This window comes from Balaenoptera ricei, chromosome 6 (genome assembly GCF_028023285.1).
Source record: "Balaenoptera ricei isolate mBalRic1 chromosome 6, mBalRic1.hap2, whole genome shotgun sequence".
In the NCBI taxonomy this organism is placed as follows: Eukaryota; Metazoa; Chordata; class Mammalia; order Artiodactyla; family Balaenopteridae; genus Balaenoptera; species Balaenoptera ricei.
The window spans coordinates 12508681-12522265 of NC_082644.1; the positions used below are offsets into that span (position 1 = coordinate 12508681).

At 49.2% G+C, this 13585-nt stretch overlaps 2 protein-coding genes across 2 annotated transcripts in view; one reads left to right on the forward strand and one right to left on the reverse strand.

Moving 5' to 3' along the window:
* Positions 1–2989, reverse strand: part of DPYSL2 (dihydropyrimidinase like 2) — a 112824-nt gene extending 109835 nt beyond the window's left edge. The window contains exon 1 of the mRNA XM_059926854.1: positions 2636–2989. Coding sequence (XP_059782837.1) covers positions 2636–2989 — 354 coding nt within the window. The remainder of the gene's footprint in view (positions 1–2635) is intronic.
* A 431-nt stretch (positions 2990–3420) lies between these two features.
* On the forward strand, positions 3421–10155 carry PNMA2 (PNMA family member 2). Its single transcript, XM_059926238.1, has 3 exons — positions 3421–3496; positions 6286–6419; positions 6702–10155. The coding sequence occupies exon 3, from the start codon at positions 7157–7159 to the stop codon at positions 8249–8251; it is 1095 nt and encodes a 364-aa protein (XP_059782221.1). The 5' UTR covers positions 3421–3496; positions 6286–6419; positions 6702–7156; the 3' UTR covers positions 8252–10155.
* The last annotated feature ends 3430 nt before the right edge of the window (positions 10156–13585 follow it).

Below are 13585 nucleotides of genomic sequence, written 5' to 3' on the forward strand. Positions count from 1 at the left end.
GGTCCTCTGGGTGGACAAAGCCACTTCTGACCATACAATAACGACACATGTAAGTACAGATTCAGGGGAGGAGGGAGGCATGAGTCAGGGAACCCAGGATCCACTCACTCTAGTCTCCTCCACCTCTCTCTGTTCCAGGACTTCAGATAGGAATGCCCTGGAATGCTGGCAGTTACCCTGCTCGTTAGCTGAAAACTAAGTAATGGCTACTCAATTCAGTCAAAGTGGTGGGTTCAATCATGCTTTTGGAAATAAGCATTACTATATACATAGATATAGATATAGATATAGATAGATACACAACCCCAAATTCCTTTTCTCTCTTGTATAGACATGAAATCTTCAAACACTGATCCTGGTAAATGTACCAATCCTGGTAAAAGCTTTTAGTCATGAATGAAAAAAATCCCACAGGAACAGCCGTTATGTGATAAGGCAACATTGAAAATGAAATTTCAGGGAAGGCTGCCGAAAGACCAAGCCAGAATCACTCTGTTACTAGTAATTGGATACCTAAAGCAAATGTGGGTTTGCAGAGGCTAAAACTGCCTGGGGTATTGGTTGGGTATTTCGTCTTCGAATCTCCCCCTCCACGTGCCCTAGGTTTACAATTTAGAATTTCTATTAAATTCAGACAGTGTTCAAACAAGCAGCTCTGATGATCAAACATCCAAGCTTCTAAATGGGCAGGAAAAGAGATGTGTTATCCAACCCAGTGAAGCTTTGCCTTTCAAACTTGAGTTTTAATTCACTGTCATCATTATAAAGGCGGTCACTTTCAACATCTGCCCTCTGATCTGCCAGTTTTTAGATGATTTCTTCCTTATCTCAAGGCATTTTTCTGCTTCCTTTAGGACATTAGAATTACCATCACAACTAGTTGAAGATGAGGGTATTACACAACCAGGATGCTATACAATCACTCATTGGGTGTGGCCCTCACCCAGTGTATTTCATATCACTCAGCTTTCAGTGTAAGTCACATTATTAGGAACTTTTACTTTGATTGTCTGATCACTTGGAACAAAGTGACTTCTTGGATTAAGTTCTTCCAGTTGACTCATAGTGAAATATGGGTAGCAGGTACCTCCTTCCCATGTGCATAAATCAGAGGACAGAGCTGGGGGAGGAGGAATCAAGTTATTAGCTGTCATTTGAAAGTGACAGCAAATGGTTTGCCTCTCCTAGAATTGATCCTATAAAAGTCAAAAGCTGCAAAACTCTGTGCCACATCAGGAAACAGTAATGTGTTCAGACCACTGTCATCAACCCTTAGTTGTTCTCTGATGAGTTCACTGTAAGCCTACAACCTAAATGCACTTATTATCACTCGGTGGATAGGTATAGACCACTCCCAACTACTCTGGAAGACCCTTAAGGAGAAATCACCTTGAACTTTTAATAGCTAACCTTCACCTTACCCAGAAAAGCAAGGCACACAATAGGTATTCAATAAATAATCAATCATTGATTTCTTGTCTTCACCAACGGGCATGGGAGATAAACAGCAAACAAGTGCTGAAACCTTTCACACTGTAATTTATCACTTGAGAAATTAAGGCTGAGGGGAAAAAAATTGCACAAGTATGAAGGTCACCCTGATAAAGAAAAAAGCACGTGGTATGAGAAGACTTAAAATGCACACTGTACTATTTGCCAGAGATAAACATCTTCTGAAATTAGGTTTACCAAATTGGTCTTCTTTGTTTCCTCATTAACACAGTCTAGGGGGGTCTAATCCATCTGTGACAGTCTATTCAAAATGTGAGGGTTTTTCCCTTTTCTTTTCTTTTTACCCTTTGAATATAATCCACGCAGTCCCCATCCCCAAAGCCCCTCCCAAATAGTGGCCGGGGGGACCGCTCTGGGAAACCCTTGCCGAGATACTTAGCGGAACTTTGTTCTCCACATGGGCTATTTAGGAGCGTCGCGGTTTCCTCGCGTGATTCCACTGCCTCTCGGGTTCTTCTCGCCGTGCGAACAGGAGTCAGGGTGCTGAGACAGATTCTCCCTTGCGGTCCGGGGAGGCGCTGACCATGGTCCTTGCCTACGAGCTTGGGCCGCGAGCGCGGAGGGCGCAGGAGGAGAAGCGCCGAGAAAGCTCGCAGGGCGCGGCGGGGAGCAGCCGTCGAGGCCCCCGCCCCTCCCGACCCCCGGGGAGCCCGCCGGCCTGTGCGCGAACCCTCCACTGCACGCTCCGAGCTGCATCGAAAAAGGGTGGGGCAGCCAGCCGCAGCTGCAATTGGAAGCCGCCCGGGAGGGTTTAAGAAGAATGGAACCGCGGCCCATCCCCTCCCCCTCCAACCATGAGACACCACCGCCCCCCACCCCCAGCCGGAGATAGGCCCATCCTTTACCCCCACCCCCTCCTTCCCAGGCCCAGGGAGGCGCGGGCAGCCTTTGTGGGCACACAGCCGCCCACCAGCGAGCCCGAGCCCCTCGGCACCCTGCACGCAGGGCCGGGTAGGGTGGGGTGCGTATGCACATGCAGGAAAGCAATACTCGAGGCGGGGCAGGACGGTGGGCACGCTGGGATCCTGATCCTCGGTTCTCCACCGAACTGGAAGGGGGCGAGGGAGGGGCCATCCCCACGCCCCATCCTCTGTCTCAAACACCGCCTCCCACCCGTACCAACCTGGTCATTGATGTTCTGCAGGGCTTCCTTGCCCGAGGCCCGCCGGATCTCCACCTTCCGGCCCGATTCAACAGATGGCTCCCCGCCGGCGCGCCGGCCCTGCCGGGAGTACGGCGGCTGCGGGTCCGGGCCCAAGTGGGCGACGTCCCGCTGCTGAGCCACCACCTGCCCCGAGCCCCGGCCCACCGACAGCGAGTCGAAGTCGATGGTCTTGTTCTCCGAGGACCCTTCCACCGGGCAGAACATGCCACAGAATTTCTGCCGAGGCTTGGGGCTGCCTGAGCCCAGGTTTTTAAAAAAGGCAGGGACCTCTTCGTCCTCTGCCGCCTTCCCGGATTGCTTCCTCTCGGCCATGGCGTGGGGAGGCTTGGGGAGGGTCCTCTCCGTCCGTCAGTCCGTCTGCCGGTCCCTAAGTCCGCCTGTCTCTATGCACCAAGCCCCCGGCTGCTCCCGCGGCTGCCGCTCTCTGCCTCCCGCAAGGTGTACAGAAAGGAAGGAGGGCTGGCGAGCGAGCGACCCACCCCTCCCGGCCCCTCCTCCTGACCCCGCTTTCTCCCCTCCCTGCCCACGCCCCCCGCCGCCGCCGCGCGAGCTCTGGCGAGCAGCAAAGTTGGGTCTGGGAGGGTGGCCGCTGCGGCAGCGAGACTGGAGAGGCTGCCAGCTCCCGGCAGCTGCGGGAGGAGGGAGGCGCGGGCGGCGCGGGGGCGGGGCGGGGCTCCGGGGAGGGGAGCGCAGAGGCGGGGAGGCGGGGAGGCGGGGAGGGCCGCGCAGCCCAGAGCCCCGCGCTCCGGAAGTGAAGCTGCCAGACCACCGGCTAATGGATGCGGAACTGAGGGCCCGCTGACCGCTCTCGGCGCCAGGGTGAGTATGGGGCAGGGCACGCGGGGGCGAAGATCGTGGGGCGCAGTGCCTGGCCCCCGCGCCCCGCTCCCAGACCAGCCTGGCCCAGGCGCCTCTCCCCCACCGCACTGCGGAGGTGGGCCAGCGATGAGGGCTCACCGTGGGGAGCGCTCCCTCCCTCTTACCCGGGGTGTGAGCTGATGGATGGGGAAAGGGGCACGCAGTGGCAGGCGCCAGGACACCGGCGTGGGGGGCAGAGGAAGGGGCGGCGCTGAAGGTGGGGAAGGGATGGCGCAGGCCGCGCGGAAACCTGGGGACCATACGAGGCGCGGACACCAAAGCTTCAGTCTAACCACGGGCCTTGGTGGGCTGCTGGGAGCAGAGATTGAAACAAGGTCCTCACTTAACTGCACCCACTGTAGTAGCGGGGCGCGCAGCATGGTGGAGAGAGACACAGGGACGTAGCAAATACGGAGGGGGTGGGTATGGAGAGAGACACCTAGGTCTGCGGTCTGTGCGAGTGTAGCAAAGCGTGCAGTCTGCAAATTCCAGCCCAGCACGGCCCCTTAGGTGTATAGTGAGGTAGGACGCGGGCCCGCTATATTGCCCGAGGGCGCTGTGTACCGTAATTGTGCCAGTGCGCCAAGCAGGGCCCAGCAGAATGTCTTCCTTTGGTATCTTCCGCCCCGGTCCCCCGCCAAAGAAGGGGGAAAGATACACACTGAAGCCCACTCCCCAAATTCTCGACGCCCGGGGCGCCCCACCTCGTTCCACCGCCGTTGTGGAGGACTGCGCCAGAGCCGCGGGGTTTCCTACGTTGCCAGAAGCCAAGCGCCTGGGGCGTTAGTGCGCGTGCGTCCAGGGCTGGGTAAGGAGATGGGGTGATGATTGCCTTGAATTGTGAGAGGCCGAGCAGGGGAACGATGTATGGGGACTTGGTGTGTCTGCGCGACTAGATCGGCCACAGCCACCGGGTTGGTGGCATCAGAAGGCATCTTGATGTATGACAGTAACACGGCCTCTGAAGGTCCATTGCTGAGGGTCCATTGCTTACTCTTATCCCCGTGTTTTGTCCATGTCTCAGTCCCTATCCAGGGTGGATTACAGCCCCGCCCCTCTCTCCACAGTGGCAAAACCCTGCAGAAATGATGCGCATCCCTTGGCTGGCTCGAATAGGAGCTCTGGGCATGCTCAGTAACCAGGGCGGGTTTGGGCTGGGAAACTGTTGACCGCAGGAGCGTCGCGCCGGGCAGAGCAACCAAATATTCTGTCCCATTGTCCGCCCTTGCCCCTGGCAGGATTAAATGCGGATACCCTGCCCTCCTCCACAATTGTGAGGGATAGTTGGGCGAATGGAGTTAAATTTGGAGGACAACCAATCCCAGCTTGAAGATAAGCCCACCATGATAAGTGGGCAGGAGTCTACGGATACGAAGGAGAGGAGGAAGGAGAGAGGAATGTCCGCATGCAGGGGGATGAGGGAACCAAAGGCAGGCACTGGGACTTAGCACCAGATGTGCTTTACATTTGAATAAAGGGCTCCCACACGAATTATATCATTTCCTACTCCCAGCATCCCCCTGGCATGAGTGCTTCCTTATAACCACTTTCAAGGGTTCCAGGGTAGGAAACAGATTTAGATGCTTTGTCCAAGGTAACCATCTAGTTAAATGATCCAACAATTCCAGTGGGGTCTTCCACCTGAAAGTCTGGTTCCTTTTCCAACTTATCCTATCTTTATGTGAGAAAAGACAAGATTTTCTCGTTTTTTTTCCCATATCCAAATATTTCCAATCCTGGCCTTATTGTGTATCAGGGACGTTTCGCTTGCCGTCTTTTTATTTGAAGGTTGCATTGCAGGTAGAGATTGCCTGGAGGAAGAAGCCACCCAAAGGTAGCCTAACTTCAGCGTGACAGTTATGTAGACCTTGGAGATGTTTCTTCCTGGGTACCTGATGCCTTATGACATCTCACGTTTCCCCTAAATATTATAACGGAGAGGAAGGTCACTCCCATAACTTAGAAGAGGACGGTGAGGCATGGAGGGAGGTGTCACTGGACTCAGATCCCTGGAGCTGCTGGGCGAGGACGCGATCCAGCATTTTGCCCTCCCCGCCCTCTGGCACGCACCCTCCTTTCAACCTTCCAGAAGGACTTGGGAAATGTGCCTGCAGCAGCTACCGCTGTAGCTGCAGGTTGGTGTCTGTGGCATATGGACCCCATTTGGACTGATGGAGATTTTTAGGGGAAGAATGGTCATAGCCCTTTAACACACACTCCACGACAGCAACGGGAGATAGACGCTCTTCCCTTTTTACATTACCCAGTCTTCACCGGCTCGACACAGACTTGCCTCCTCTTTTTTTCTTTGTCCTCAAATGACCCATTCAAGTTCAGATGCTATGAAGAAAGCATCATGTTACTAACTTAACATTTATAGCAAAAGAAACCCCTAGTTATGCATTTGCAAAGCATAGCCAGGCATAACCAAAGAGAATTAATTCATAACTCCAAGTTTATTTGGCTCTGAGATTTTTTAAATTGTTAAACCTGTATTAAATTGTTGTATCTATGTTATTATATTAAAGTATATTATATAAGTTATATTGCTAAACCTATATTAAATTGATTTTAAAAGTTTGAGTGTTTCCTAATCGGATTTTTTAATCAAAGAAATGAATCAACTCAATATTGTTTAGTAGATTTAATTAAACTGTAAAGGATTGTCACGTTTTTGAATAAGTGCATTAACAGTCTTCACATTGGATATTATCGAGTCTTAAAAGTACACTATTATTATATTTATACAGGGCAGCTTGGCTTGGCTGGAGCTGAGAGACACCCAGACACGCCATTGTGCAGCGTTGGGTGACATCTTCCTGTGCTAGAAGCAGAATACATAAGCTCCGTGGCTGTCATGGAACGTTTTGGAATGCATACACAGGTATCTAGTCATGTCTCCTGATTTCATTCTTCACGCGGGAAAGATCGTGGTCCTGTCCACAACTGGGGCTCCATTAATTGGCACGCCTGATGAGCATACGGTGGGGAAGCCTGATTGCAGGAGGGTCCCCAAGAGAACGAAGAAGTCACTGTAAGCAAAGAAGACTCAAATACCATGTGAGGCAGAATCCCTGGTCCACCCCCCACTTCCATCCCTAACCAGGTACTGATGCTTCCCAGGACGGAGAGGGCTGTGTGGTAAAACTGAGCCTTGTTTCCCTAGGAGCCCAAGCCACTCTGCTGGGAGACTTCCCTCCAGGAGTTCTGGGCGCAGGAGTGAAGGCAACTCCCCACTGGCTAGAGAGAGGTGAGGCGGCAGAGACCCCGAGGGCAGTGAAAGCAGCTCTTGCACACGCTTCCGATGGGGCAGCCCCACCACGTGGCTGCGTGAGAGAAACAGCAGCCGCTGGGCTGCAGAGCCACGAGCCATGGTCCTGTCATAACTGAGATACTAACCACCCACCTTGGGTCAGGTCCCGAGACCTCACGGAAAGTGCCGAGCTCTTGCCACTGAGCGGTGAGGGTTATTGGTACAGAAAACTAGGACCTAGGACCCGTTCACTGGTGGGTTATAAGTTTAGAAGTTCATCCAGGATATTCTCAATCCTAAGGCAACGCCCATCTACCCCACAAACTAATCGGTCGCCACAGAGTTCAAGCGAGTCAATATCTGGGGCAATGGCGCTGGCCCTGTTGGAGGAGTGGTGTAGGATCATGAGTGTGGATGATCAGAAATCACTGATGGTCATGGGGATACCAGCGGGCTGCAATGAAGCCGAGATTCAGGAGGTCCTCCAGGAGACTTTAAAGTCTCTGGGCAGGTATAGAGTGCTTGGCAAAATATTCAGGAAGCAGGAGAATGCCAATGCTGTGTTGGTAGAGCTTCTGGAGGACGCCGACATCTCCGTGATCCCCAGCGAGGTTCAGGGAAAGGGTGGTATCTGGAAAGTGATCTTTAAGACCCCTAACCAGGACACTGAATTTCTTGAAAGACTGAACCTCTTTCTAGAGAAAGAGGGGCAGACGGTCTCGGGAATGTTCCGAGCACTTGGGCATGAGGGAGTGTCTCCAGTGGCCATGCCCTGTGTCTCACCGGAGTTACTGGCCCATCTGCTGGGACAGGCAATAGCACACGCCCCTCAGCCTTTGCTCCCCATGAGGTACCGGAAACTGAGAGTGTTCTCAGGGAGCGCTGTGCCCGCCCCAGAGGAAGAGCCCTTTGAAATCTGGTTGGAACAGGCCACCGAGATAGTCAAAGAGTGGCCGGTAGCAGAGGCAGAAAAGAAAAAATGGTTGATGGAAAGCCTTCGTGGCCCTGCCCTGGACCTCATGCACATACTCCAGGCAGACAATCCGTCCATAAGTGTGGAAGAGTGTTTGGAAGCATTTAAGCAAGTGTTTGGAAGCCTGGAGAGTCGTAGGACCTCCCAGGTGAAATACCTGAAGACCTATCAGGAGGAAGGAGAGAAAGTCTCGGCGTACGTGTTACGGCTAGAAACCCTGCTGCGGAGAGCTGTGGAGAAGCGGGCCATCCCGAGGAACATCGCGGACCAGGTCCGCTTGGAGCAGGTCATGGCCGGGGCGAGCCTCAGTGAGATCCTCTGGTGTAGGCTTAGGGAGCTGAGAGACCAGGGGCCTCCTCCCAGCTTCCTGGACTTAATGAAGGTAATCCGCGAAGAAGAGGAGGAAGAGGCCTCTTTTGAAAATGAGAATACTGAAGAGCCGGAAGATGGGGATGGCTATGGCCACTGGGACAACGAGGCCAATGACTAAAACCCAACCCACAGGGGGACCCACAGCCAGCAGGGAGAGAGACAGCCGTTTTACCAGGCTAAGACCTTTTCAGTCTTTTTTTTTTTCTCTAATTTACACAGTTGAAATCAAGGCATTCAAGCCCGGTCTTGATTCTTCTTTCTAAGAAAAAAAATATCTGAGAGTTTTTTGGACCCTACATAGATTATTAATAAACAAAAAATTAAATTCCAAATACTAGATAGTATGCCTAAAGGAATCTGGACCAGGTTTCCTTTAAATACCTCCCAATAGACCAAAAGAAAGAAATGATGTGAGAAAAAAAAAAAATCTTTTGTCATCTATGTAAAAATCCAAGCTCTTTGAATTATCAAGTGTTTTCCTTTCTCACATCAGCAAGAGTACCAAGTACACATCTCTGAGTACCAAGCCATGTGAGGCAGTGTTCAAAGAGCTAACGGTCATAAACCCACCGGCCTGGCCCTGCTCTCAGGGAGGACATAGCCTCCGAGTGTGAAAAGCTAAATAACCTTATGTGTAAACAAGTTCATGACTCCAATAGAAGCCAAGAGAAATGTCGTTGCCAAATGAGCACGACATCTCTATCTTAGGTTTCTCTCTTTTCTTACCTGGGACGCACTTCCCGCTTCTCTGCTAGGTGTCAGATAGATGGTTCCAGGCAGTGTGTTGGGCCCTGAGGACACAGAGGTCCACAGTGTGAGGGACATCCTCAAGAAAGGGTAGACATCACAGGAGGGCCTGACAGAGCATGGGGCTGTGCAGGCCACGTTGGATTCGGGCCAGCCTGGATAGAGAGGAGGATTTTTAGGGGCAACAAAGGGCAAATAGGAGAGGAAGAGAGCTCACAGTTACTGAGGACCTGCTCTGTTCCGGGCACTTTACACATATGTCATTTTATGTGTACAGCACCCCCAGTGTGGTATAATTATGCTCATTTTAAAAGAGAAGGGAAAAAAAACTCAGGTGGGTTACATGGTCTGCTCAACATCAAAATGCTAACAGGTGGCAGAGCCCGGACGGAAGTCCAGACCTCTCTGACACTGGCTAATCCTCTCTCCACCGTGATCGCGGTTTTCAGATTGTGCTTTGTAGTTCTGCAGGGATTTTTCGGCAGTTCCATCTTGAAAATGTATGTTAAACTCTTTAAATCTCTAATAAATAACAGATAGACACAAGCGTGTTGATATCCGAATTTTAACACACTGGCATTTACCAACAGGCTCGCTTTTGTTTTCAGATTGACTCATTTTGTACAGACCTTGGAAGAAAGGTTCCCTTGAGATATGTGAGCACACATCCAAGCTTATTTTAATTCTTCATAGATTAAGGAAGCCATAGCACGTCAGAGGTGTTTAAATCAGGCCCGTGCATGTCCTGTGACGTCAAGTGTGCTTCAAGCATAAATGAGCATCATTCAGTTAAATGCTAGGCAAGGCTCCAACACAACTGATGTATAGCATCATGGTAGCTTTGTATGTACAATAAACAAGTGGCTTAACTTCTTGAAATATCAGTTTCCTCATCAGAAAAATGGAAGGACAATAGAATAGGGTTGTTGCTAAGATCAAATGACGTAATGCCTTTTAAGCACTTAGTGTGATGTCTGGAACATAGAAAGCCCTCAATACATTGAGACTCTTTTTATTATTTTCACAATGCTTATTGTCCGGTCAATGCATGCTCTCTTCCTTTTCTAACAGTCCTGCAGTAACAAGTAAATATGTAATCTGCCTGTGAGGTTGTGACAACATTGCATTAGACACCATTATGGCTCTTGTGGTAAGTTTGAGTGCTTGTTGTCTGTTATCTTTGTGATAAATTTTCCAGCCATTGTTGACTATTGTTAGTGATTATAAGAAATAACTTCTTCTTTCCGATCGTGAATATTTTAACTGAAGAATATCCTGAGATTGTAAGAAAAACATTTTTTTTAAGAGGTACCATTTGTGATCATTTATCTAAGTTATATTTTTCAGTACTGTTCAACCAAAGTGATACAACTATCAGCCTATACACCCTGATTTCATGTGTTTTTTGTAGTCATGAAAATGGCCTTGTTGTTCTCATGTAGTCAGAGTATGCAAAGTCAAGTGTTATAAATGTGAAGTTATAAAATAAATACATGCTGGTAGAATTCTGAGTTTTTCTGCTTCATGTGTTGTGGTTCTGTATAAACTATGCTTGAAGAAGGGATTTCATTACTAAAAAAAAAAAAAAAATTGAGAGGTAAGATTAAAAGATCAAGCTAAAACCAAAAGCTCTTGAACTCTTCTAGAAAAGAAAACCTGAGAGCAAAATGCTGGAATGGGAATACTTGGGCTTTGTCTCCAAGGATGAGAGAGAGCTCAGTCCACCCGTCATTGATTTCCCCTTTAAAATACAAGAAATGACAGATGGAGGCCAGTTCCCTTGGAGACCTCCAACTCATTTGCTTAGGCAAGTAACCGTACAGATACATTCACCAGCCCCTATTCTGCTAAGGGTGAAATGACCTAAAGGTGAAATACTGCATTTCTTGGATGAAATCATTTTTCACTATATAGATGTAGAGAGGGGATAAAATTTCTCTTGCCTCTGGCCCTCGAAATTTCTCTTCCTCTTTTCTACAGCGCGATGAGGGAGCACTCCTCAAAGGCCGTACACAGTGCAGATTGACCCATTGTAAGATGGGTGTCTGGAGGAATACCCAGCAGTCTCTCCCAATCACTTGAGCAAAACCTTCCGGGAGATCAGTCTCACCTTGTACTTAATCTGTCTCCGGTCCTGACCCTGGAGACCGAGGCTTCCAAGATTACATAACCCACGGCTGAAGTTAACTTTTCACCAGGGGCCACCCACCTCTTCAGGCCGTAGGTGTCACCTGACATCTCCACGTGTGCCAGGCGGCCCTGCCAAGCCTCTCCTTCTGGTGTCTTCTGCTGTTCGTCCTAAACCCAAGACTCTCTGGTCATCTGTTCCCATCTTTACTCTCATGTCCATACTACACTAATGCCTCCTCCCAACTGTTGATCTTTAAGACCCTCCGACATGCCTACTGGATATTCCATGAGGTCCTAAACAAACTAGCCTATATCATCAAAGTCCTTGAAGAATACCCTGTCACCGTATTCCTTAATTGAACTCTGGTCCTCCTGGTGGTCTGTTGCCCTCAAGTCCCTTGAGCGGAAGCTGCTCAGTGTCCCTCACCTCAGGAGAGATTGGAGAGCGGTGACAGCCTCGCTTTCATTCACCATCATCACTTCCCCACTTGCAAACACCTTTGCTCCCTCCTGGCGTGTCCTCACTCACTCTGCTGCGCCACCCACTGGGGCTCGGTCCTGACAAGCCTGGACAGAGCATTGGCAAAGAAGCTAATGTTCTCGGGGTGGGGGGGATGCGGCATTTAGGATGGAATCTGGCTGGGTGTTATCACAAGAAATAGGAAGAAAAAGCTAATGAATACAAACCGTGTCCAAGGGAGACCTACAAGTAAGACTGGAAAAGCAGAGTTTTTAAGCTAGAGCATTGGAAGGTAGAGTTTTTAAGCTAGAGCGTTGGAAGGTAGAGTTTTTAAGCTAGAGCGTTGGAAGGTAGAGTTTTGAAGGAGTGGAACCTGAGATGAAACATACAAGTGCAGTAAGAGGGTCTGAGACAAGTATTGTCAAACTCACTCAGGGTGTGTTTTGTCGTAGTTGTCTGACCAGCATAATCTTTGGACGGTCTAAAGGCCCAGGATCAGGGCAGACATCTCTCCCATCCCCCACCTGTCTGGGTGGACCAGGATCTTCTTGAGTTTGCCCAGGGAAGACTTACCACTCATCCAGAAGTTCTCCTGGGGCGGAAGATGGTGTCCAACAATGGGCTTCTCCGAAGCTAGCCTTCTCACTCTAGCAGGCCCTGGAGTTGTCGCTAGTCCAGACCTCCGTTACCCAACTCTCTGCAGTGCCAAAGTGGTCCTTGACATCCCAAACGGACATTTTCTTAAAAACCAGAGTAACTCCAGAAGTGTATGCCAAAGTCAATTCTATCATAAGAGAAAAAAAACCAGTGTAGGATTTCAGTGTCTCTTTCAGGCCACCAGCTGGAGCTGCCCATTAATTGTCTGGGCTGCTTTAAGCGGCAGCTGAGACTTCCCCATCTGCCCACACCCTGCCCCTGCCCCCTTGAAGGGAAAAGTTCCCAGAGGGAGGAGTTACCCAGACTGCACCGTGGTGCTCAGGCTGGGAGCCACTGCAGGATGTCCCCAGGGAAGGGCTGGGAAGCTCACCCCCATCCCATCCTGTCTCAGACCTGCCCCTGCTCTGCAGGCCTAAAGGCAGCCCCACTGAGGGCCTCTCCTGGCTTCTTGGCTCAACAGCTTTGCCAACAAACTCAATTACTAAAAATGAAGCTTTCTTGAAATAACAAGCAATTGTCGCAAAAGGAAACTTTGTTTTTCCAGCTTCACTGAGGTATAATTGACAAAAGTTGTATATATTTAAGAAGTACAGTATGATGTTTTGATGTAAGTATACATTGTGAAATGATCTCCACAATCAAGCTAATTCACACATCCATCACCTTGCATAGTTACCGTTGTGTGCGTTGTAAGAACACTTAAGATATACTCTCTTAGTAAATTTCAAGTGCATACTGTAGTATTATTAACTATAGTCACCATGCTATACATTAGCTCTCCAGAACTTATTCAATCTGCATAAGTGAAAGTTTGTGCCCTTCGACCAACATGTTCCCATTTCCCCCACCTCCCAGCCCCTGGTCACCACCATTCTACTCTCTGCTTCTGTGAGTTTGACTTTTTTAGATTCTACATGTAAGTGAAATCATACAGTATTTGTCTTTCTGTGTCTGGCTTATTTCATTTAGGATAATGTCCAAGGTGCATCTGTGTTGCCACAAATGGCAGGATTTCCTTCTACAAGAGTAAACTTTGTATTGTAAATGAACATATGTAAGACATTGGAAACTAGGTTGGTAAAAAAGGGACACTGATTAAGAAAACATGATGACTAAATGTAATGTGGTATACTGGATGGGATCCTGGGACAGAAAACAAAATTTAGAAAATAACTGAGGAAATCTGAATGCTGTGTGGACTTTAGTTAACAATAATGTATCAATACTGGTTCATTTGTAACAATGTACATATTGTTCATAATAGAAGAAAGTGGGTGTGGGATATACAGGAACTCTGTGTACTATCTATCCAATAATTCTGTAAATCTAAAACTGTTTTAAATAAAAAAACACATTAACAACAGCAACAAAAAAAAAAAAGAAGGGACACTGAGTTCTGCTGACTGGCCAAAATAATGCATTCCCTGGTAATATCCCATACAAGGGTGTTAGCCTTTA

What these genes read in the sequence shown, in the direction of transcription:
- PNMA2 (XM_059926238.1), top strand. Translation starts at nt 7,157, where the DNA reads ATGGCGCTGGCCCTGTTGGAGGAGTGGTGTAGGATCATGAGTGTGGAT.